The 27543-nt window shown below is 35.5% G+C and overlaps 1 protein-coding gene across 1 annotated transcript in view; it reads right to left on the bottom strand.

Annotated features, from left to right (window-relative positions):
• Positions 1–27543, bottom strand: part of LOC150086849 (histone lysine demethylase PHF8-like) — a 445826-nt gene that overhangs the window by 388641 nt on the left and 29642 nt on the right. Inside the window, exon 5 of the mRNA XM_090371623.1 lies at positions 8785–8945. Within this exon, the coding sequence (XP_090227749.1) occupies positions 8785–8945 (161 nt within the window). The remainder of the gene's footprint in view (positions 1–8784; positions 8946–27543) is intronic.

The raw sequence follows: 27543 nt of genomic DNA on the forward strand, positions 1-27543 counted from the left end.
ACTGGACGCACTTCTTTTGATTTTATGTTTTTCTTTATTAACAGCATAACACCTCCTCCCTTCCTATCCTGTCTATCCTTTCCGTACACATTGTACTCCCCAAATTCCAGTTCGACATTCCTTATATCTGTGTGACACCACGTCTCTGATATCCCAACAATATCTGCCTTTGATGTCTTGACCAACACTTCAAATTCATCAAATTTATTTACTATACTTCTAGCATTGGTATACATGCATCTATTCCTATTCCCAGCCACTCTAACACATCCCATATACCCACCTGTTTCACAATGACTGACATCCGTCCCTGAAACCCCCAACACCCCTCGCTTCAGGTCGCTACTTATTCTAATAGAAGTTGTGCAAGAATCACCTTCACCTCTGCCTACGGCTACTGTTAAACTATTAGTCCTTGTATCCCCCCAAGCTATCAGTTTTTCGACCCACCTAACACTGCCTCGATAGCATCAGCAAATATCCTTGCACCCTTTCTATTTAAGTGTATCCCATCCCTGTAGAAGCAATCTCTCCTGTTAACAAGTACAGTCCAGGCTGAAAAAAATTCTACCCCTTGAGCCTTGCACAATCTTTCCAGGGCCGAATTGATCGACAAGGCTCTCATCATATACTCCCTCCTATCGTGTCTGGGCAGAATTGCAGACACTTTCAAATTCAACCCTAATTCACGGCTTTTTTTCATCAGTGACCTGTACTTGTTAAGTAATTCTGCCGGTCTCCTACTCTTAATATCATTAGTGCCAACGTGTACAACTATATCACCTTTTGTGCCCTTAAAAGATGATATCTGCTCTACAACGTCATCAACCTTTGCCCCTGGCAGACATACCCTGGTCCTGTCACATCTATCCTTTCTACAAAGGATGTTTCCCGTTTCCCTGACAAGTGAGTCACCAACAACTACTAGTTCCTTTGGGACCAGTGCAATCTGCCTTGGGGGTTGCCGCTGTGATGCGTGATGACCAAGTGCAAGCTCTGGCGTTGATGTGGGCAGCTGAGAACCTGATGGGCCCCTCAATTTAGATCTTTCGAGGGCATCCCCCCCTGTCCTTCAAACTCTCATATAGGCCCATAACAACGCTGAGTTGTCACCTGATTTCCTTACACTCCTTACATCGTGCGCACACACACAAAGACATCCCCCCATGGCAATATCATGTTCCGTTCCAGATAGTTCGGCAAACATTTCACAAGTTGCACATTTTTTAAGGCTGTGATGCGTTGGAGAATCGCCCCCCTCAGTTCTCCCCCGAGTCACAGCACTCCTGCCACTTTGTGCCCGTTGCTTTGCTGCTCTAGTTTGGGGCATGATATTTTAAATTAATAAGATCAATAAATTAAGTTAAATTAAATGTCAATACTACGCTATCTAATAGAAACAGTGAAGCGTATTACTGTTTCTATAATTATACGTTAGAGCTACCTAACTACCTCAATTAAAAATTTGAATTCCCGATCACTATATACAAAACAACGCCTGCAATATTTGAATGAAATAACGGTTTCATAAAGTATTACGTATATCTACAAAAACTGTTTATACAAATAAAAATAAAAATAACCAGCGTAATTAGAACTATAAGACAACGTATTAAGTACAATATAAAATAACAATTATGTAAATAATAAGCAAAAACTTATCGTTTTTTTCGGAGCCTGTAACTCGCAGCTTTATTTTCTAAAGAGAGTCAGCGCCCTCTCTATTACTTTATTTTATTTATTTTCTTTTATTATTTTTACTTTACTTTATTATTTACTTTAGGTATTTTGCAAGGGACTTTTTTGAGGGCTAAACCCCTACAAAATATCCAACCCTAGTTAGGCTGAGCTATCAGTTTCTGTTGTCATCTGCCTGTATAACTAAAACCAAAAAGAGTCCATAATGATGGATAATAACATTAAAAGGAGAATTAAGCAAGCCAAATAAGTACAAAGCAAGCTAACTGTTTCCGCTACTGGCTATGGTAATGTATGTATCTTAGTATCATCGTTGGGGTTACTATACGGGTACCACGTACCACCCCGTGTTCTTTATCGATTTAACGCTTAGCATTCTACCTTATAGGTTCGACACTACTTGACATATTTACGTAGGTATAATTTAGCGCTAATATGAATTAGGAATTAGTCATTCCGTTTTGTACTTACTCATTTTATTGATATCTTTCACCTGCTCTTACTACCATACCAGGATCCCTACCTTTTAGGGTCGGGAAGTTACGCCCCCAGTAATATCCGAAGTATGATTGATTATTTACTTTTCTTTCGCTTTTTACTTTTATCTATCCTCTTGCCTTTTTTCATACCTCACAAACTATTAGAGTAATTCGAGGGGGAGTGAGGTACTATTTCTTTACCTATACCGCTTTCCGTTCTCCTTATGTTAGCTAATTTAGCCTTATTCTGCAATCAACTGGTTCTCAGTTGTGCTTATGTTTTCGCAGCTATCGGTCGGGCTAAATGTCATCCAGCCTGTATATTAATAAATTACCGTTTAGACATACCCCCTTAATTGTTAGCTTGCCTATTACCTATTTGGCTTGCTTTGTACTTATTTGGCTTACTTAGTTCTCCTTTTAATGTTATTCTCCATCATTATGGACTCTTTTTGGTCTTAGTTATACAGGCAGATGACAACAGAAACTGATAGCTCAGCCTAACTAGGGTTGGATATTTTGTAGGGGTATAGCCCTCGAAAAAGTCCCTTGCAAAATACCTTTTCCCACGTAAGGCTTATTATATTATATTATATTAATTAACCTATTATATATGTTTTTTCATTTTTACCGGGAGTACGGTCGGCCGGGGTCTGCCTCAATTTTCAAACTATGGAGGGTTCTTGCACTATAACTTATCTAATTATGGCATATCTAACGTCCGATGTAATGTGCTATCTCACGATGGCATTAATCGATTCGTTGCAATATTTTATGTTATTTTATTTTAACATTTTAAACGCAGTAATATCACGATTCTTTTTATATATATATATACATATAACTGTAATTTTACATTTCAATAAAAAGAAATGAAAGTATGCTAGTAGTGTGGCAGACCAGTAGAGCAAAGAAGAATTTAACATGCAAAATTAAGAATAAAGTACTGTTGGGGAACATTTCTATTTCTATTCAATTCAATATTCTGGTATGTTCTACTTTTTATTTTTACTTTTCTCTCTCTCTTTATGTATTGTTGGCCGGTTACATTTACATATAGTGATATTTCACGCATTTTGGAAACTGGTGCTCATCATGGGGAGTGCCGCTAAATTTTCCTTAAATTTGGACTCATTTTCTAAATTATTTTATAATGTTCCCCAACAGTACTCTATTCTTAATTTTGCATGTTAAATCCTTCTTCGCTCTACTGGTCTGTCATGCAACTGGCATACTTTCATTTATTTTTATTGAAACATAAAATTAAAGTTAAATACACGCAACATGTTGGGTTTCTGCATATTTGCTGCCACTGATGTCTGATCTACTACCCTTATTTTTTTATTTTCACTTAATTCTGCACTTATTTTTGTGGTTTAATTTTCGATTCATTTGGATATAATTACAATTACACATATATATATAGTCGGGTCAACAATGATAAATGTGCACTATGTAGTATTTTAAAATAAATTCCTTAAAATACATTTTAGTTTATATAATTGAAAATTATAAATCCTCTAAATTCTATTATATATTATATGTTATATTATTGGTTATTCAATTTCAAAATTTATTTCGCATTAGTGCATATTAATCATCACAGAAGCAGAGGACCCCTCATCGTTGGGTCCTCTGGGTGAGTGACTCCAACAAAGTCACCCAAATTGTGGGTATACAGCAATAAGCTATATATATTTTCCTTTTGTATACATACTATGCATTTTTCTTAGATCCTTCTAGGTATATATCATAATATGATTATCACACTATAACCTTCCTCACAATATATTAATACAATATACAGCACATGGATGTAGTGTATCCACTGCCACCGCAATATCACTAATCCATAAATTCAGCATATTATTACAGTCAGTGTAATAATCATTAACTAACATACTACTCATTTAATATATATATAGCGTTATTGATATACAGGTGACCCCTGCTTAACACTGATAATTCGTTCCGGAAAAAAAGAGTGCTAAGTGAATCTGCGTTAAGCGAGTGCCACATTCCCATAAGGTAACACATGTATTTGTGAGTTGCGGTTGTTGCCATAGGATATTTCCTAATCAATAATAAACGGTAGTGAAAAGATGCACAAATGTCAGTCAAAATATTTAATATTCAAATATTTGTACATATAAAATATTCTGCATTACATACGTATATAATTATGTGGTAACTATTTACGTATCAAAATTAAACTTAAAATTCCAATTAAAATCATGAATTTAATTGATTTAATTTAATTGACGAATTTAATCATGAAAAATGTGTCGATTTTGGGTTGAACTTTGGCCCTCTTCCAAATAAACTAAAAGGGGTATTAATTTTAAATCCCCCACAGAGTTACCACCCAACAATAGTCAACTGATCCTTCGCTGCTTTGAAACCTGGCATGTTTTTTCCTTCTTTTAGGCATTCGTTTCCACAAAAGTCCTGCTTCATATATGTTAAAAACTTGTTAAGAAGTATAACCATATAATCTTCTTCCTCTCACTCAGAATAATCACCTCTCAGGTGATTATTCTGAGTGAGAGGAAGAATCCCATCAGCATTGAGCATGCTCAAACCATTCAAGGCTTTATACACCTCTATCAGATCACCTCGCTGGTGCCTAGTCTCCAGACACTGTAATTTGCAAAGCTTAAGCCTTTCTTCATAAGAGCACCCCTTTGTTCCATTCACTAATCTTGTTGCCCTTCTCTGTACTCGTTCCAGTAGCTCTACATCCTTCTTGAAATGAGGCCTCCAGACCTGTATACAGTACTCTAGGTGTGGCCTGACCATTGCCTTATACAAGGGAATAATCACCTCCTTATCCCTGCTAGAAAAATTCCTATATATCATTGACAATATACCATGAGCTACTCTTGCAGCCCATCTGCACTGCTCAGAGAACTTCATATTTGCCTGCACAACCACCCCCAGGTCCCTTTCATTCTCTACCACTGTCAGCGTAGTGCCACAGAGTGGATACGTTCATCTGGGGTTGCTGTTTCCCATGTGTAGTACTTTACATTTGTCAATGTTAAACTTCATTTGCCACCTCTCAGCCCATCTGCTCAACCATTCCAGATCCTGTTGCAGCAGCATAGTGTCAGTAGTGTCCTCGACAACTCTGCCTCAATATCATTTATGAATACAGAAAACAATAATGGACCCAACACTGAGCCCTGAGGGACTCCACTAATAACATTAGTCCACGACGAGCAGTGTCCATTGATTACCACTCTCTGTCTTCTCCCCCTCAGCCACCCCTTTATCCACAGCAGCAGCAATTTGCCTCCAATGCCACATTGCTCCAATTTGTGCAGCAGTCTTCCATGTGCAACAGTATCAAAAGCCTTTCTAAGATCCAAGTATATAATATCAAAGTTAATACTTTGATATTATATTTGATATAAATTTGATCTAATATTATATTTAATATTAGATTTGATATAAACTTGCAGAATAAAGTGTTTTTTTTTTTTTTTTTTTTTTTTTTTTATATAGCTAACTGAACAATTACAACAAACTAACATGGTGTTTTCAAAAAAAAAAAAAAAAGACAGATTCATCATCATAAATCTGGAGAGTTGCCAGCTATAAAAATGGATGTCAGACAAATTGATGAGTTTAGTGAAAAACCAGAAAAATACATGGGATGTTATAAATTTTTAGTGGATTCAGTGTCCTACAATAAGTACAAACTATTCTGTAATCAAGTTACTCTGGAAGGGGGAATTAAGCAAGGCATATTAATGAGACGATGTTTGCTTAGAATGTAAAGAACAATAGCAAGGAATTCCTTGCATGTGTTAACAATAGGGTTGAATCACATTAACCAGATAGCATAACTATCTGGTGGCTTAATATGATGAACCTGTACATGCTACTGATAACTGAATAGTCTGCATCTGTTTTTACACATGAATAAGTTTTTAGGGATTAGCAGGTCTGTCCTAATACTGATTGGAAGTTAACTGATTTTATAATAACAGAAATTAAGGTAGAAGAGAAACTGCTGCAGCTAAAATTTAACAAAACATCTGTGGCTGATGCAATCTACCTCAATTATATCAAAAGAAGTTGCAAAAGAGATAGTCAAATAACCTTCTGTCATAATAACTGGAGCATCTTTGGATTGAGAGAAGTACTGCAAATTGGGGATGTGCAAATGGATGTCTTATTCTCAGAGGTCATTCAAAGGGTAAAGTAGGTAACTACTGACCTGTAAATGTAGCCTCTCTGCCAGAGAAAATAATGGAATCAATGCTTAAAAAAGTAATGCAAGATCATCTTGAAAGAAGTAAAGCCACAAGGCAATCACAGCACAATATTTTCAAAGGAAGATCAATCTGCTTAGCTATCATGAGGTTGTCACAAAGGAACTGAATGCAAAAAATAATTTTAAGACTGAATACTTAGATTTCAGTAAAGCCTTTGGTACTGTACCACCTGATGATTGTTGTGAAAATTGGAGCAATGTGCATTATTGGCAAGTTACAATTATGGTTAGAGGAATGGTTAAGTTGCAGGAGACAACTAGTAATTATAAATGGTAACTGTATTTCATGGACTAATGTGATGAGTGGGGTTTCCAGAACCCATGTTGTGCTTCTCAATGTTTTTAATATTTATTAGGGATATTGATGTAGGTATTTTAAATTTGAGGTCTAAGCTGACTGAATATACAAAGGTGGGCACAGCAGTTGACAGTAATCTGGATATGTTATTTCAAGAGAATCTAGATAAACTAAACAAATAGGAAAATGCACATTGCTCCAATGTGCATTTGGAGCAATGATTACATAATGATTTTGTAATAGCTAACAGCAAAGTGGAGGAGAAATTGTTGAAGTTAAGCATTTGAAAGGCACCGGGGTGGATGGGATCTATCCAGTTATATTAAAGGAGGCACAGCAAAGGAAGTAAAAAACTCTTAGCCATAATTATGAGAGCATCCTTATGTCAGGGGAAGTCCCCACAGACTGGAGGTATGCAAATGTATCCCAATTCACAAAGGTGGAATCTAAGGGTGGTACGAGTAATTACAGACCAGTTAGTTTAACTTCTGTTCCAGGGAATGGAGTTGCTGGTTAAAGATGCATTTCAGGATCATCTAGAAAAGATTGCAGTAATAATTCAGACACAGCATGCGTTTGTTAAGGGAAAGTCTTGTCTGACAAATTTGATTGGATACTATGATGTGGTTGCAAAGGAACTGGATGCAAAAAATAATTTTAATATCATATACTTGGATTCCGGGAAAGCTTTTGACACTGTTACGCACGAAAGACTACTGTACAAATTGGAGCAGTGTGGTATTAAGGGTAAGTTGCTACAATGGATAAAAGGGAGTGGTAAATCGATGGATGTCACGAAGGAACATCTGGAGACTAGGCATCTGCGAGGTGATCTGATTGAGGTGTCTAAGGCCTTGATGGGATTCTTTCTCTTCCTCAGAGTATGAACCTGATGGGCATACATTCAAATTGAGGAAAGACAGTTACAGAATAGATGTGCGAAAATTTGCCTTTAGCCAGTGGGTAGTTGATTGCTGGAACAAACTTCCATTTGTCATTGTGGAAGGTGATAACTTAAATAAATTCAAGGAGGAACTGGAGGAAATGGATGTGTGAAATGTGTTTTTTTTTTTTTTTTTTTTTGGCTGATGCTACATAAGCTCATACACTTGCTTTCTTGAACCACGTGCCTCAAGTACTACTACTACTATACGTGAAAAAAAAAAAAGAATTGGGGGAAAGAGAGAGAGAGAAAATTAGCTAATAATAGCCCCAAAAATTAGCAGAATACAATTAAATATGAAATGCTTTAAAGTAATTTAAAAGGGCTACCAAAATATAAATAAGTGAATCTGCTGTCTGTCATTACAAACAATTGCTCATAATGCATTTTAAGCATTATAAGCAATTGTTTGTGGAATATAGGCTGGATGATTCAATTTGTTAAATGGATAAAAAACTATATTTGGCATGTTAAACACAAGTGATGTATAGATAAATTAGACGAAGTAAGTTGCTGTATAGAGTAGGAGAGATTAATAAAAGAATTTTAACAGATTTGACATCTAAAATATGTACCAGAAAAAGTTAAAGGATCGTACTGCAAAATCAGAATAGCTGAAAAAGAAAGTTATTTTGCATATAGAAGAAAAGTTATTTTACACTTAGAAGAAAATGAAAAAGTAAAGTTTTACATATAGAAGGGATAGGATAAAATAAAATTATGCTCTGAAGAAAAACATGGTTTTGGGAATCAAAGTTTTCCAAACAAGGGGGTAGTGGTATCATGTTGAGAATAGTCTGCCAATAAATATTGCCTAGTCTCACAAAGATCAGGCCACTCCTCTGTATAGTACAGGTATGTTATACCACAATCTGTGCCTATAATGGTATGCAATGCAGGCACAGATCAAATCATTATGATCTTATTCTAAGATAACTGCAATAACCTGTTTACTAATATAAATTTTTACACATAAGTTTTTAAAAATCAATATGGCAAATAAATTAAGAGGAAAAAACAGATAAACTAAATATGTTTAAGATATTTTAATTCCAAATTAGGTTGAAAGAAAAGTGTTGCTTACCAACATAATCCATGATGTCATTGACAGTAAACATTTCAGGTGGCATATGTAAGCCTAATCCAACTTTAGAATCGACTAATATTGGATAATCAAATCCATTCTGAATTAAAAATGGTAAGGTTAACTGCTGTCCTCTTAAACAGACCACTATTTGATCAGAACTGAATATAATAAAGAAAAAAAAAAAAAAATGCTGAATAACTAATCTTTAAATTAAAGAGAATAAAATTTTCCTACTAAAAATTATTTTAAAACTTTTAACAAAATTAATGACATAGTATATACAAACTGCAACTTGATAGCACCGTACACCTCTAAATGGGGTTTGGGGGGGGGGTCATTCAAAGGATATACAAAGTGTACAGACAATTAATTCATTGAATTTATATACAGGATGGTAATTAACCCAAGAGTAGATGTGCTCATGTTTTTTCAAGCAAATGATGATAATGGTGACTTATCTAATCAACTCTCTGGTTTGATGGAAAATTGTCATCACTTTAAAGAGTGCTTCAACTTGGGAAAAAAATGTAAGTCGTGGTGTAAGGTCAGTGAATAATTAGAATGAAAAAAAGAATAACTTTTCCTTGCTGCAGATCATGTCTCTTTCTTCTGACTGCATCTCTTAAGCACTTAATTATTTTTGAATATATATCTTCATTAAAATGAATTTCTGTCTTTAATGCAAAAAATAATAATGACATAACTTTACCTTTAAACCCCAGACTGATTTTTATTCTTGGGAGACACAAGAGACTTCAGAGTATCAACATTTTGTCTTCAGCTTACAACGATAACATTAACACTGCAACATTGATAACATTGACAAATGCAGAGTACTGAATGTGGGTAGAAGTAACCGTAGAGAAATGTACCAACTGTGTGGTACTGCTTAGGGTGGTAGAAAATGAAAAAGACCTGGGAGTAATTGTGCAGTCAGATATGAAATTTTCTGAGCAGTGCAGACAGGCAGCCAGCTCATGGGTTTTGTCAATGATATACAGGAATTTTTCTAGCAGGAATAAAAAGGTGATTATGCCTTTGTACAAGGCAATGGTCAGGCCGCACCTTGAGTACTGCATGCAGGTCTGGAGGCCTCACTTTAGGAAGGATGCAGAGTTGCTTGAGCATGTACAGAGAAGGGCAACAAGATTGGTGAGGGAAACGAAGGGGTCTGCTTACCAAGAAAGGATTAAGTTCTGCAAACTGCAGAGGCTGGAGACTAGGCACCTGCGACATGATCTGATTGAGGTGTATAAGGCCTTGAATGGGTTGAGCACGATGAATTCTGATGGGATTCTTCTGCTTGCTCAGATTATGAATCTAATTTGGCATAAATTCAACATGATGAATCTGATGGTAAGCTGAGGAAAGACAGTTGTAGAACAGATGTGCAGAAATTTGCCTTTAGCCAGCAGGTAGTTGATTGCTGGAACAAATTTCCATCTGTCGTTGTGGAAGTTAATAGCTTAAATAAATTCAAGGAGGAACTGAACAAACTTTTAGAGGGAATGGATGTGTGAAATGGGTTTTTTTTTTTTTTTTTTTGGCTGATGTTACATAAGCTTGCTTTCTTGCATCACATGCCTCTACTACTACTAAGGAAAATTCTAGGTAGAATAAGACCAACTGGACTCAAATGGGTGGGCTATGTAATTCGACATGGTGGTTTGCTTCTGGATGCCATGGAGGGGGGATGTGGAGGGAAAATGCCCTAGGGGAAGAACAAAAAATACTTCATCGGGACATTGCTGGATGAAGCAGGACTTTGAAATTTTGAAGAACTAAAAGAAACAGCACAGGAGAGACAAAGATGGAGACAGCTCATTAGAAGAACTGACCAGTTACAAGCTGAATTAATGATGCTATTCATAGTTCTTCGTGTCACTGACAGCTAATGTGGGGCCCTACCAATGTAAAAGGAGCATGAAACCTACCATGTGCATGTAATATATGCCGCCAGTGCAAAGTACATGGTGAGCATCCCCTTGCATTTGTTTGCGTATGTCTGTATACATGTTTGTGTGTTCCCACATGTAGATGTGAAGATTAAAAAAGCAATAAGTTAATTCTAACATAATAAACCAATAAGATAAAAAATTTTAAAAATAAAAAAATAAAATATTTTTTTATTATTAAGTTTGTGGATTCTTCTTGCTGATTATTAAAAGTGAATTTAATTATTTAAAAAAATATAACAATAAGGTCTTGGTCAGCCCCCTTGAAAAAGTGGAGCCCTCCACCCTACCTCTATTGTTGGGACCTGGCCACACTGCCTTATAATACTCTAGATCTGTTCCCCTTCAGCAGCACTCAAGAGAAGGGCATTCTTCATCTTCAATGATAACATGATAATTACAATAGCAGCAACCATTAGCAAAACCATACTAAGGGAAATCTTTCCCTTACCAATCTGGCCAGGTGTAATCAATGAGGTAATTGACCCACATTGATAATTCTACACAAATTTCTAAGATCACTCTTAGAACTACTTTTGCATTTCAGAAGATATTTGCATAGTTTCTTTCTTCTGGACTTCACTTAAGTCTAAGGAAGTCCTCATTATATTAGCTAAGAGATCAGTGATTCCACAGCTGCTGCTTCTTGCACAGATGGATTCTGTTTATACTTCTGCTTAAATTAAAGTTCAGAACAGTCATAAAAGAGTTATTAATCAATTTTGATTATCTAAGGGTAAGAAATTAACTTCCCTGCTAAATGTATTGAACCTTCTGGTTTCTGTCAAAACTACTGGCTGCAACTTCTGCCCACCCATAGCTTCACTTCTGATACATCCTCATGGTTCTATTGCATTCCCATCTAAAGATAGAGCCAACTTATTAGCATTTTACTTTTCCTTTAATACTCAGCCTGGTGATCTTGATAAATCACCTCCAACAATAACAAATACATTCCATTCAATGACTGTCATAGTTTTCTGACAGAATATTAGAAGAATCCTGAATACTTTTTGGTGGAAAGCAGTCTCATTGTCCTCATGGCATTACGCCACCTGTTCACAAATCCTTGGCTCCACAGCTTATTTCTGCTTTTTTTTTTTTTTTTTTTTTTTTTTTTACCTTTTCTGCTCTTTTATATAATTGGTGTCTTTCCTTCCCCGTGGCAATTTGCTCATGTCCAGCATATCAACAGGACAAACTGTTTTTACAGAGAGGGGATACACTATAATAGGAGTGTAAGGATTTGGTGATTCTATCATAATTACCCAGGAACTTAGAAAACAATTACTAGTTTTCCTCATTTGCAGGGAATTTATATTAATGCATCTCTAGTAGCCCATTTTACTTTAATATTAGGCACTCCCATAAGTAAAATTGGTGTCTAAATACTTAATGGCTAACTCCAACATTTAAAACAAATGAAGTCTTCGTAATATCTCTCTCTCTCTCTCATAGAATATGTCAAAAAAACTCTTATTTTAAGAAACATTTTGTTTATAGAGGAAAGTGACTGTGATGGGTGTGAATATTTTAATTCATTAAAAAATAAAAGGGATAATAGTAAACCCATGTGCAAATCAGTATAAGGCTTATGATCCAGAATTGCTCTTAAGCATTATTTTAATTATCCTCCATGTCTGATGAGTGAATCGCAACTGTTAGTTTAGTCTTATGCCAATACCAATATCCAATATTCTGCTCATATAAAAGATGTCAGTCATCTTTTAAATATGACAGACAGAAATAGATTACTCAATACATGGTTATATTCAAAAGTGATGTTATAATTCATGTTAAGGGAAGAGCGACTGAAATTCTTTCGGAAGCAGATGTCGTTGAATTTTATTTCTTTTATAACAGAATGATATTTTATTAAAAAAAACTTGAGATAATGTACATGATATGTTACATATCAGGGAGATTTTATTTTTGTTCTTATTGTTTTTCATCTTTTGCAATTTTTTATAAGTAAAAAATAATAACTAATATATCAATAAGTAATGATTATATGTACCTAAGTGAAAAATAATTACTTTTATATATATATATATATATATATATAATATAGAGCAGCGGTTCCCAACCTTTTTTGACTTGCGAACCCCTTTCAACATAAAATTTTTAAAGCAAACCACTAAGCCTATATTCTATGAAATCGTATAATATTTCTGAATTTTTATTACAAAATATTTCCAGTAGTACATTTTTATAAACAACATAGCACATTAATAATTTTTATTATTAAGTATCATTTATACTTTGTAAAGCAGTTATTAATCAGTCCAAACTAGATTTTGAACAGGCTAAGAGTAGAAAACTTGCTTCTTGTCCAATAGTAGCCGACCATTCTGGTCTCTTGCTGAAACTATTGGCTACAATTTTTGTCCATCTCTGTTCCCACTTCTGTAAAAACCAAATGGTTCTGTTGCCACATCAGCCAAAGATAAAGCTGACTTGCTGGTATCCTAGTTATCTTCCAGCTCATGTATTGATGATCTTGGTAAATCACCTCAAACCATTTCCAGTACACTCCATTCAATGCCTCTTGTGGTCTTCCGTCAAAAGGATTTTGATGAATCTGATGCTAAGAAAGATCCAGATCCTGATGGTATTTCTCAACATGTTCTCAAAACCTGAGCTCCTGAACTTACTTATCCTTCCCATCCAATTATCGTCCCATTGCAATTACTTCTACTTTTTCTAAAGTAATGGAGAAATCAATTAACCGCCAATGCTTAAACTATCTAGAAACATTTCGTCTGATCAACGATCGCCAGTATGGATTCCGTCAATGTAGATCCACTGGTGATATTCTGGCTTATGTTACCTATTTATGGACAAATTCAATGGAAAAGTTGGGTGAAACACAAGCAGTTGCTCTTGACATCTCCAAGGCTTTCGTTTCTGTTTTCTATATAATCTTCTATCCTATGGTTTGCCAGCTGTTTTTTGTAATTGAGTATCCAGTTTTACCTCTGACTGCTCAATGGTAGACGGCTCTCTGTCTTCTAACTTCTCCCCTAATGCGGGTGTTCCCCAAGATTCAGTTCTTTCTCCCACTCTTTCCATCTTGTATATTAACGGCCTTCTTCCATTGACCGGAAATCCTATCTATAGTTTTGCTGACGATAGCACATTGCATTCCACATTTCAGTTTGAGAAACCTTGCCCTGCTTAAACAACTTGAACTTCTCGAATATCCACTACAATTTCCTTAAATGCTGATCTCCAGGTAATTCTCCAATGGGGCAAAGATAACTTAATTTCAAACCTTCTAAAACTCAGTCCTGTCTTATATCTCGCAAAAAGGATTCTTCTGCTACTATGTTTATCTTCGATGACGCTCCGATTTCTAGGCAAGATCTTGGGGATTACCCTGACTTCTAATATCTCCTGGCATAAAGCACATTACAAATATTGCTTCCTCTGCATCTAAAAAACTTGGTTTTCTCTTGGCGTTACTTTTCTTCCAAACTGCTGTTGACTCTGTAGAAATCGTAAATCCAGCCTACCATGGAATATTGTTCCCACATCTGGGACGGTGCCCCCAAAACCTCTCTTTTGAATGGAATCTAGCATCTAGATTCCATTCAAAAGAGGGCAGTTAAGTTAATTAATGTTTCATCTCTAACAAAAAAAAAAAAAAAAAATTATGATATTAGGGTCACCTGTAAATGATTACATCTACCCATATATTTATTGTGTCTGAAACTGACTGACAGCCACGGAGTGAAAAAAGCCCATTAAAATTCCTTGTGTCATCGACTGGATTCGAATCCGGGCCTTTGCCACCCGACGTGGGGAGGAAGGTGACGATACCACTGTGCTACAGCTCAAAGTCTCATCTCTAACAGAGTCTCTCCACTCTGTCTCATAGACCTTTCTATAGATACTTCCAAGGGCACTGTTCATCTGAATTGGCTTCTATAATTCGCGCTCTCTCTCTTTCAAAGCAATCCGAACACGTGCCACAACCAGCCAACATCCTTTTACTGTCCAAGTTCAAACCCACAGAACCAAATTTTCTCCTTTCTCATTTATTCATTTAATTTATTTCTGTTTTCTGGAACAACCTTCTTTCTTATGTATTTCCTGAAAATTATAACCAACAGAAGTTCCAAGTGTAATGTCAACAAGTATCTTCTTTCAACTTTTCAACCCATGCACGGTACTAAGTACTATAGGTTCTAAAAAAAAAAAAAAAAAGTACCTGAACATAACAATGGTCCTTGAGATTCAAAAAAAAATTTAGTATTGAAAGCATATTTATTTAACATGATATACTGTAAGATAGGAAACTAATTATAAGGAACTGTGGGAGATGTGGTTTCTTTCTTTGGCAATTCTTTACTTTTTATTTAATTTGATTTTACTTTGTTTATTATTAGTTATATTTTGTAGTTTACAAAATATAACTAATAATAAACTAAACAGACGCCATTATAGAATTTAATAAAGTAAATCTAAACAGACGCCATTATAGAATTTTTAGTGCAAACCCCTTGGAACACTTTTGCGAACCCCTGGGGGTTTGTAAACCACTGGTTGGGAACTGCTGAGAAAGAGTAACCGACTGCAACAAATACTGTTTTAATAAAAATTTCACTACAACGAAAATATTTTCAGGTATTAGTATTAGTATTAGCAACGGCCACATGGTGCAAGGAAGCCTATGGCTTATGGTACACTAGCCAAAAAATAAAAATAAAATAAATAATTAATAAGAGAAAAGGAAATAAGACAATCCATGTATTTTCCTTCCCCTGTAGGTAATTATCTGGCTGACTTTTGAATTTCCCCAAACTGTCAGCCGGGTCATTCCATGTCAAGTGGCCTAATTTTGAAGATTGTCCCTGCTTGACCATCTTCAATTTTGTTGATACTTGGTGTGGATGTTTAAACAGGTTTCAAATGAAGCTGTGCAAAATTTCAGTTCAAAATATAGTATGCTTGAGGCACCAGCACCTTTTTTGTGGAGGTCCCTTGTGTTATGTGGAATAAATCACAAAAAAATTTCATAGTTTTAAGTGTTACTGTTGCGAGAGGTAGCGCTCTTAAACTTGGTATGCCTGGTTAACTTTTGGTGTCCAGGCTCAAACATCTTCATATTTTACAATGCAGTCTAAAACTGGCACCAAAAATTTGTCGCGACAAATTTAAGCAAAGACTTTTGAAAGTCATAACTTTGAAGGAAAAACCTTTGGTACCTTCTTCTCTGGACATTCCACTTACCAATTGCATGAATTCAACCTAACTAAATATCAGCTCTTATACCTGTTTTCTGGCTGAGATATTTTCCTTCAAAAATTTGAAGGTCAAATTTTACCCATCTTAATGACACCATCAATTCTCTCGTTTTTGCCACCACTGGAAACAGCAGTTTCAGCTACAAAGATCATGGTTTATTTGTTCTGTGTCTTTGCACTTAAGGCCTTAAAAATTAAGCCTAATCATCAAGTAGTTTTATGTGCCATATTGTTATTTTGTGAGATCTTTTTTGTTGCAGAACACTTCCTTCTAAAAAAAAAACAAAAAATGATGACCATTCTAGAACTCTGGAATATTCTAGAATCATACAAAAAAAGCATAAATAGCTGATATTTGAACCATGCTGTTATTAATGTGTTTTATCTTCAAGATGAACAGTTTGTTTATTTTGTTCCTCTATTTTTTATTGTTTGACTGTAATAAAGTTAATTAAGTTTTCATTGCTTGCAGAAACATCCACTATTAGTCAGCATGAAAGCCATGGAATCAGAAGATTTTGCTGGAGATAAGCTGGACTCATGCACCATCATATGGATCACACAGTCATATGGATAATTCTAAAGGTCATGTGCTCAGGGGTGCATTATACCCTTATGGGGCTCAAAAGCAAAATGGAATTTGGGGACCCCATATAAAAGAAAAAATTAATAAAGAACATTTTCAATTTCATTTTATTGTGACAACAAAAGAAATTATAAGGCATAAGAAAAATATCTAATCCAGAAGAATAATTCAGAAATAATACATACAATGGAACATCTATAGTCATTATTAATCTGTTCCTGAGGGGCAGATGAATATAGAATCAATTTTTCCATAGGAATTAACTAAAATTGGAATAATCCGTTCTCAGCCCTGAATCTGATACATAAATAAATAAAAATTTAACCAGAACTTTACTTTTACTGAGAAGCGATGATGGTAGGCGCTGAAGAGGAAGGAGGAAAGGAATTATGTATTGTTTAGAAGGGGAGTCACCTTCCATTAAAACAACAGGCGCTCTAACTCCAATTCTGGTGATCAATGTCTTTTTTGTTCCTTTTCCGACGATTCACTAGCACTCGATTTAGCAAAGAACTTGTCCAATGTTGTCTGTTTTTTAAAATTTTCCGAAAGTAGCCAATCACATTATCATTGAATGAATTTATATTTTGATTAACTACGGCAATGTTCGGGTGCCACTTCTCAACCATACTCTGCGTTTTGGCCAATTGGACAGCATTTCCTTAATGTCAGCAGTTGGGATGCTACCTTTACTTGACCCTTCCTCCTCTGATGAAATTTTCTCCACTGCTTCAGCTTCCTGTTCTTTATGAAGAAAGTCCAACAGTTCTTCTGTGGTGAGTTCGCTTCTATGGTCCTCCACCAATTCATCTATATCCTCACTATCAACCTCCAATCCCACGGACCTGCCCAAAGACACAATTTCATCAACAGGCTCTGATCCAAAACCTTAAAGGTCTCTTTCTGACACACACTCTGGCCACAATTTCCTCCGGGCCGAGTTCATTGTCCTTTCAGACACTTCCACCCATGTCTTCCAATTGGACAGCATTATCATCAAACAATGGAGGATACTGAAGTAATTGTTTTCCAAAATTCCATCAATGTAAGTTCTGTCTCCAACGTCACTTCAAAACATGGCTTTTGTATAAAGTTTTTTAAAACAGGCAATGACCTGCTGATCCATGGGTTGGATTAGAGGAGTTGTGTTTGGTGGTAGATATTTAATTTGAATAAAGCTGTATTCCCCTGCCAAATGGTCTTCCAAAGCAGGAGAATGAGCAGGAGCATTCTCCAAAACCAAGAGGGCCTTTACAGGTAAATTATAACTTTCTAGATAAGCTTTCACACTTGGGGCAAACACTTCGTGAATCCACTCCACGAAAAACTGTCTTGTTACCCAAGCCTTACTGTTACCCTCCACATCACATTTTGTTTATTTTTTATGATATCGTTGTTCTTAAAAACTCTCAAATTTTCTGAATGATAAAAGAGCAATGGTTTAATTTTGCAGTTTTTTGTTTGTTTGTTTGTTATTTGGTTTTTAGGAGCATTAACAACTAAGGCCATATTGCTCCGGGGATATGTGGTGGTCATTCTCTGACCTTTCCGCACCCTCCGTATTTGGTAGGCACGGGCTCGAACCCCGGTCTAATCAAGAAGCATGTGCAACACACTGCTGCTCCTGCCGACCATTTTTTTTGCAGTCCCCACTAGCATTACCACACAGCAATAGTGTTAATCTGTCTTTCATTGGTTTGTTTCTGGGCAATGTTTTTTCCTTTGTGATGACTCCTAGGCATTTTTTTCCAGAATAGGCCCATCTCATCACAATTAAAAACTTGTTGAGGGATAAATTCCTCGGTGTCTACATAGTTTTTGAAATCTTCAACAAACCGTTTAGCATTTTCTGCATTCGAGCTTGAAGCCTCTACATGCCTAACTACACTATGGATGCCTGTTCATCTTTTAAATTTTTCGAACCAACCCCTACTTGCCATGAAATCACCACTGGTTCCTGGGTTCTTTTGCTGCAGGTCACCTTATAACTGCCTTGCTTTTTCGCCAATGATAGATTCTGAAATACTATCACCAGCCATTTGCTTTTCAGTAATCCATACTAATGAAAGATTTTCCATGTCTTCATATGTTTGTGATCTTTTAGCAGCAAGAATTTTTACAACTTTTGCCACATCAGCTGCTTTAATTGCTTCTTTATTTTTAATTATGCTGCTTACCATAGTTCTCGGCATGTTAAATTCTAATGATAAGTTGAAAACATGTGTTCCACTTTCAAACTTAGCAATGATTTCTTTTTTCAACTCAATTGCAGTTCTTACAGCTTTCCTTTTTGGTTGTTTTTCTTCACTACACTTTTCTGGGGCCATGGTCACTTCTTTTTACAAAGATAACTGCAAAAAATTGCAAAATTAAAAAAAATTTCAAAGAGAAAATAACAGGTGATGCGCACTGAACGATCATACAAAGGCAGACTGCTGGGCTATTGCACGGGGCTGGCTGACTGCGTGGGCGATTGTGCGAGGCTAGGATGACCATGTGGTGGTGACTTTTCGTGACGAATATTGAATTTTTGGACGAATACCGGAGCATTTTTTTGCCAAAAAAATGTGACAAATATTGGATTTGACGAATATAGGGGGTTTCCACTGTATACTTAAACTAATAAGTATTTTTATACTACTTTATATGGACTTTGTGCTTTTTGGGCTGAGAAATTGTATATCAGTTCATTATAATCAATCCTGTTTGTGATATCATTCTCAATACAAATTATTGCCAAATTATTTAATTTTTCTTGTTCAAGTGAATTTCTAATATAATTCTTAACTCTTTTAAGCACAGAGAAAGAGCGTTCTGCTGATGCGTTCGAAAGAGGAATTGACAAAAATATTTTTAAAATTATGTTCACATTAGGAAAAGTTGATATTAGTCCTTGAATTGCTTCGTACATTAAAGAAAGTGAATATAAATTTTCATTTTTTGCAAAATGTATAAAATGTGTTAATTCTTTAAAAACATTAGCATTAATGTCATCTGAATAAGTATTTATTAAATTACAGTGGCAGACAAAAAAACTGCATCACTTGTGAATTTTGAAAATAATGTGTTTTGCACTGCATTGTGGGTTGTAGAAATGTTCGAAATGCATTTGTTAGATGGGATATATATATCTATGTGAATGAAATCCAACAAAAAACTCCACCTGATATACCCAATTGCCATAAATATCTTCCCAAAGGGTAAAATGCATAATTAATGGAAATATGAGAAATCATACAAATGGAAATCATGACAACCAAACATACATTTTATTGCATTTATGTGTACAAACTGAAATGACAAGTTAACCTAATAGTATTATGTACTGTAAATCAGCAAAATAAGTCCTCAATATTTTGTTCTTCCTCCTCGAGCAGCAATTACAGCCTTGCAACGACCTGGCATAGAGTTAATCAACTTCTGGATATACGGTTACCCAATTTCATGGCACCACACTCTTACAATGCTCTCCTGCAGCTGAATCTTACCCATTGGCTTCTTTTGAGAAATTTTAGACGATATTATATACCAGCAATTTTCAATACAGTGTACTGTTGCCGGGCCAGTCCAACATGGTAATGCCAGCATTTCTGAGGTATGGCTGCACATTAAGGGAGAAAAACGAGGGAAAATATTGGCGTAAGTATGTTTTTTTAAGTCAGGTGAGACAAGAAGACAAATTCATCATTAAATCTAAATAGCATAAAACTTACCAATTTTACTGTGTGGCAAGGTGCTGAGTCCTGTTGAAAAATGCAGTTTTGGACATCTGGTGGTGATCCTTAATAACAGATTTCAAGCACTCCTCCAAGATAGCAGTGTAGGTTTCTGCATTCACCGTTCCGTTAATAAACTTAATTCGCCCCACCCCTTTTGCATGTTATGCATCTCCAGACCATCTGACCAGCGGGGAACTTTACAGTCGGTGTTATGCAGTCAGGATTGCATGCCTTCGATTTTCGCCTTCTCGCATACTGTTTCCCATCCTCCGAGCCATGCAGGTTGAATTTTGTCTGCACGGGTAGCACATTGGTATCGTCACCATCCACCCCACACTGGGTGGAAAAGTCCAGGGTTTGAATCCCATTGATTACACGAGGAACTTTAGTAGGCTTTTTTTCACTCCATGGCTGAGTTAGTCGGTCTCAGGCATAGACAGCAAGGTTCCCCCCCCCTCTCCAGAAACAAGTTTTTTCGTCCAACAAACAGGCAAATCGACCAGAAAACACATGCAATTTACAGACAAAATAAATATATGGGTAGATGTAATCATTTATGTAATATCATAATTTTTTTTTTTTTTTTTGCAGGTTGAAATTCGATTTGTCAGAAAAGATGACAGTGTCCCATTGCTCTTTTGTCCATGAATGATGCATTTTAGCCTAAGCAAGTTGCTTCTTCCTTATTTGTTGGATCAACAGAGGCTTCTTCTTGGGCCGATAGGCATGCAGACTACATTCTGAAAGCAGTGATGGATAGTTGGTGCACTTGTTTCAACACCATCTCAAAGTCCAGTTTTAGATCAGTAGCACTAGCATGGCGATTACGAAGTTGCAAATATCGATCTTGGGAAGGCGTAGTCACTATCTTACAGCCTGATCCAGGTCTTTTCTTCGTATCACCGGTTTCATGCTTTAATTTCAGCACCCGGGATACTGTTGACTTGTGGCAGCCTATTTTATCAGTGATAGCATGCGTAGAAAAGCCCTTCCTGGGACAGAGCAAGTTACACTTTTTTCTTAGTGTCAACTGAACTTATGAAGCCATGCTTACACCTCTGCAAAACAGGATACTAATGAGCGTGTAAACCCTTCCAACGGCGTATTTATAGAAACGGCTGATGCAATACCTTGAAATTACTGTGTGATGCAATACCTTTGCTTTCCGATGAACAAAATGACTATAATCAAACAATATCTTATGTTTCACTACAAATGTTATTTTTTTAAAAGGTAATGCAGTTTTTTTGTCTGCCACTGTATATAATGACAATGATTTTAAAAGATTTACAGCATGTTGTAAATTCGAGTCTTTATTTTGAAGATTTTCAAATTCGTTCGCAAATATATTTTTCTCTTCCACTTTCAATTATTATCATAGCCTGTGAAAAGAAGCTTTAGCTCTATTTTGCTGATAGTTCCAGATAAGTGGTCACCTGCATTCTACGTGGGAACACCCTTAAGCATAAGGCTGTCAAGGGTTGCTGGCAGTCTTTACTTTTTTCAATTAACTCAACTATTTAAGGAAGAACTAAATATAAAATTTCATCAAAATCGGTAAAACCATTTTTGAAGAAAACAATTTTCAAATTAATCTTCAAGTTCATCGACCTTCAGGTAGAAAGTCAGTTTATTAGTAAAAAACAGCAATGAGTTTTTCAAACAGTGATTTTGGGGGCCCAAGGCAGATGTCTTTTTTACCTATTGGATAATGCGCCCCTGCATGTGCTATCCTATACACGCAAAACTGGGTTAAAATTATTTAAAGAATTTGAATTTGAAGAACAACAGCTGATAGGTTGACGTGAATTAAAACTGGGTGAAGAAGACACAATTTGTCTACATCGTGAAGCTTTGCTTTTGACAAAATTTGAATTTTTGCAACATTCATGTTGCAATCCTTTCCAGAAGAAAAATCATATGGGGAAAAAAAGTTTAAAACCAATTGATTTATCAATGGCAGACTACCTGAAAGACATAACAAAGGTAGACATAAAACCAGGTCAGAAGCTGTGCCCATCATGCCAAAAAGCAGCAAGAGGAACATAAACTTCATCTGTATCAGACTACGATGACAAAATGCATGTGACTGAAAGCTTGAACACAAGTTTGATGGCTATTGGTATTACTCCTCCGAAATTTCAGTGAATGGCTAAGAGAGAGAGAGACTCACAAGGCTATGCCACAAGGAAGGCAAGTCAAGTACAAGATGTAATTGCCGGTAAAACTGCATCTACTGGTGGCTTGGATCCAAATGACATCATAGAGCCAAGTGCAAGTCATCAGTGTGGAAACTGCTTAGATTACAATGAGCTGCTGAAAGAATTGAAAGAAAAGTTGATGGTATCAAGTCATTCAGAAATACTTCAAATATTAACACTAGCTCCAGTTAGTTGGTCCATAAAGAAAACAATGGAAGAGTTTAGTGTCTCAGAAAGAATGGTCAAGAAAGCTAGAAAACTTAAAGCAGAAGAAGGAATCATGGCCATACCTGGAAAAAAACAAGGAAAAAAGCTTTCTGAGCAAAAAGTGATGGAATTTTTTGAAAATGATGAATTTAGTCAGATATGCCCTGGAGAAAAGATTACATTTCCATTAGAAATGCAGATAGAATAAAAATGAAAATGCGACTACTACTTAGCAACTTGAAGGAAATGTTTATAACTTATCAAGATAGAAATGGATCTGACATTGGATTTTCTATATATTGTGAACTTCAACCCAAGTGGTGTGTCACAGTTGGTGCACCAGGAACACATTCTGTATGTGTATGCACAATCCATTAAAATGGCAAGTTAATGTTAGCAGCAAGTCCTGGTGAATGTGATTACAAGGTTCTCATTGGTAAAACAGTTTTTGATTTGGAGTTAAAAGATTGTATGCTTCATCGGTGTGAAAAATGTCCAGGAATAGATGAATTTAAAAAGTTTCTAGAGAATATTTTTGAAAACAATGAACCAAAAGATATTATTGAATTCAAGCAATGGATACACACTGACACAGATACACTGGACACAAAGGAATTAACAACAGAAGATTTTATTGAAGAGTTGAGTACAAAGATATTTAACCTTTCCTGTCATCACTACATTGCTAAACATCAAAGCTAGCATTTGAAATCAACAAAGGAAAGCCTAATGATAGGAGAATTGGTCATCTTGATGGATTTTGGAGAAAATTATTCATTTGTTGTGCAAGATGCTGTTCAAGGGTTCCACTGCAGTGCATGTTTTTCTAACCAACTTAATTGAATATTTGGAGTTTTATGACAGAAATCAGGCACATTTATTACTTCCGTGATGGTTCTGCAGCTCAATACAAAAATTTAAAAAATTTTATTACATTGTGTCATCATCAGAAGGATTTTGATATCAGTGCTGAATGGAATTTCTTTGGCACTAGCCACGGCAAGTCACCATGTGATGGAATTGGTGGAACAATAAAACGATTGGCAGCACGTGCAAGTCTCCAACACCCAATTGAAAACCAAATCCTGACACCAACAAACATGTATGAATTTTGTGACAAGTATGTGACTGGAATAAAATTCTGTTTTGTTTCTAAACAGGAAACTGAGCAAGTATTTCAAGGGAAACGATTCATAGACGGTCATACTATTGCTGGAACAAGAGAAAATCATCACTTCATTCCTATTGATGCAAGACAGATTCGTGTTTGCAGAGTATCAAATGACACACCATCGTCATTTGTAGCTCATGTAGATCAGACTAGTGAAACTAGTTAATTTACAACCTGGCCAATACATTGCCTGTATTTATGACAATAATTGGTGGATTGGAAATATTTGTGAAATTTAATTTGAAGAACATGATGTATTGGTAAATTTCATGCATCCTCATGGAGCAGCTCGCTCATTTCACTGGCCTGCTAAACAAGATGTCTGCTGGATTCCTGAACAACAAATTATTGCCAATCTTCCAGCTCCAAAAACAACAACAATGGGGCAACAATATAGCTTGCCTGAAGTAGTAATTTCAACCATCAACGAAAAATTCCAGTCCATTACAAAGCAGTGATTCAATATCTTCACACTCGCTTGCTTATTTCAAATTGTATTGTGTTTAAAATAAATTTTGTTGCAGTTATAACTTCTTTCAAGCTTAGAAACCAATAGAACATCATCTTTATGTTTGGAATCCTGAATAAAGATCACTTTTCAGGCTTGGGAACTTGCACTAAAGAAACCCATGCAATTTCTTTTCTTGCCATTTGTACCCCCATTGTAAAAAATACAGATCTTTTTGTGCATTGGCAATATATCCTTTCTCCTAAAACCAAAGGGCAGAGTAATTGCAGAAAATTTCACTCTTGTGAATGCAATAGTTCTCTCCTTATTGAGATGTAAAACTTCACCATCAAATAAGTATGCAAATATTATGTGGAAAATATAAAATGTTTAAGGTCATTTTTTAGGCCTTAAGTAGCAAGACAGAAAACTGAAAAAAACCATGATTCTTGTTGCTTAAAACCTGCTCTTTCCAATGGTGGCAAAAATGAGAGAATTGAAGGTGTTACACATTAAGATATTTGCCACTAAAATAGGGCAAATTTTGAGTCTATCTTTGAAGGAAAATATCTCAGCCAGCAAACAAGTATTAAGAGCTCATATTTAGTTAGGCTGAATTCATGGAGAGGTTAAATGGAATGCCCAAAGAAGACGGTACCAAAGGTTTTTATTTCAAAGTTATGACTTTCAAAATCTTGCTTAAATTTGTCACAACAAATGTCTGGTGCCAGTTTTAGACCACACTGTAAAAAATGTGAATGTTTTTGAGCCTGGACACCAAAGGTTTTGCATTCTCTGCCAAAAGTAAATTAGGTATACCAAGTTTCAGAGCACTGCCTCTCAATGTTGTGCAACAGTAACACTTAAAACTTTGAAAATTTTTTGTGATTTGCTCTGCGTAACACAAATGACCTCCACAAAAAAGGTGCTGGTGCCTCAAGCATACTATATTTTAAACTGAAATTTTGCACAGCTTCTATGGAAACCTGTTTAAACATCTACATCAAGTTTCAACAAAACTGAAGATGGTCAAGCAGGGACCATCTTCAAAATATGGTCACTTGACATGGAATCACCCAGTGTCTATCACACAAGTAGGTAACTTATTCCAGTAATTTATAACTCTCTGGCTAAAATAAAATAAAAAGGTCCCAGATAACTTCCCTTATTAGTAGAACTTTGTTAAGTCTCATTTGAATGAATTAGTTCTGATGAAAAATTCAGCACATTTAATTATTTTTGAAGTCCACCTATGTGTAAAAATTTATTGGTTTACAGTTTACAACAAAAGAAAACACTTTCTGAAAATTATGAATAGCCGTCTGTACCTGGCTTTGTAAATACAGCTATGGAAGGATTCTTTTGAGAAAAAAAAAGCTTTAAAAAATGTGGCAGAAGAATCAGTATTACCCATGACTACATTCCCTAATAATTATGCTCAAATCTGATCACCCCCACGAGTACATAGCAGGTCAGCACGTCAGCAGCCATTTCACAAAAAATAATGTAATAAAATAAAGTAACAAAATCTGATGATGCAGTCTGTGAAATAATCTTGCATACCAACATTTACCGTTTTAATTTTTCTAGAAGAAATAATAATAAAAAATAAAAAAAAGTTCATATTAAATATGTGAAAGAACCCTAATAAAAGAGACTGAGACTGAATATTTCGATAATTTTTGATACTTTTTTGTACCAGAAACATTTCCATTAAGCATTTCACTCATTCAGTAGAAATAAAAAAAAAAAAAAAAACAATTAGAATCAGTAATCAAATTCAAATCAGTTCATCTGAACCTATATGTTTTGCAGTGAAGTTCAATTTTCATATTAAAGCACAAAAAAAAAAAGTTAAACATAAAAAACGAAAACCGATGCATTAATACATGAAAATTAACAATGAGTTACAGCTACTATACTATACGTCTGAATCTGCAGTTTATTAAAATTTTATACAATATAATATTTCTTCTAAATAAAATGTGCTTTCAAAATAGTGATTGCTCAATAAATATTTTTGCCTTTGTAATGCATATTTTGTTGTTACTTATTTACAACAAAAAGTAGCAGATTGGTAATAAAGAAATTACCAATCTACTAAAATTATTTGAAGAAATAATGGCTCTTTCAAAATAATTTTCAGTGATATTCATTAGAATGAAATATGAAAGAACAGTGATGTGATATGTGTGAAGTAAAAGATTTTACTGTACATAAAAAGTACACTGGAACTTCTCTATTACGAACTTCTGTTTAACAAAATTTCTCTATATTACGAATTTTTTTACAAAACATTGCACCTTGAAACGAAATTATGTAAAATTAACCCCCATAGCGAAGTGTTAGTCTCCCTATAATGAATTTTTAAAAAAATTAGTAAAAGCAATTTTGAAGATTTTCAAGCATTTAGTGCTAAACAGCTGCTCAAATATATGGCCTCCTTCCCTCCGAAATTATGCATTAACATCTGGAATTAATCATCCTTTTAGTGAACACTTGTGGCCATTGATACCTGTAGGAGGGTGTTTGTTTCATTTTTGTTACAGTAATAAAACCAAATGGGTTTTCTTAAAAGTGGTCATAAACTTTACAACAATTAGGGTAGATCTGTAAATTGATGTTGGCTCAGGGGAAAATGAAATTCGCTGCAGTAAGCCTTTAGCGTGCTGCAGCGGCAATACATAGAATGCTACCATAGTCGGTTTTTAGTAACGCCTACTGAGTAACATTCGCTTCTCACCTCAAATGTACCATGTGACCTTCCTGTCAATCATTATATGATATGTCCATTTTCATCTAACTGGACTCCCAGTAGATGATTTCATGATTTTTTTTTTTTTTTATTTCATTCTTTTAGAACAATTTGTCATCTATCACATAGGCTATAGGCTCTTGTATTTTTTTTTCTTCTGAAAAGTAACATACAGCATACATTAACCATAAATTTTCTTTCGTGTGTATATGAATGAAAGCAGATTAAAAGAAATTTACAAAGTCGTATATTTCTTCAGTGATAGGAAAGGTCATGTGATACTGTTGCTGTTTGTTATTTGGTTTTTAGGAGCATTAGCAACTAAGGCCATATTGCTCCGGGATATGCGGTGGTCATTCCCTGACCTTTCCGCATCCTCCGTATTTGGTGGTGACGTGCTTGAACCCCGGTCTAATCAAGAAGCATGTGCTACGCACTGCTGCTCCTTCCCACCTGGCTATGAAG

The sequence above is a fragment of the Mastigoproctus giganteus genome, chromosome 4 (assembly GCF_048544385.1).
Source record: "Mastigoproctus giganteus isolate SK-2022 chromosome 4, ASM4854438v1, whole genome shotgun sequence".
NCBI classification, from domain to species: domain Eukaryota; kingdom Metazoa; phylum Arthropoda; class Arachnida; order Uropygi; family Thelyphonidae; genus Mastigoproctus; species Mastigoproctus giganteus.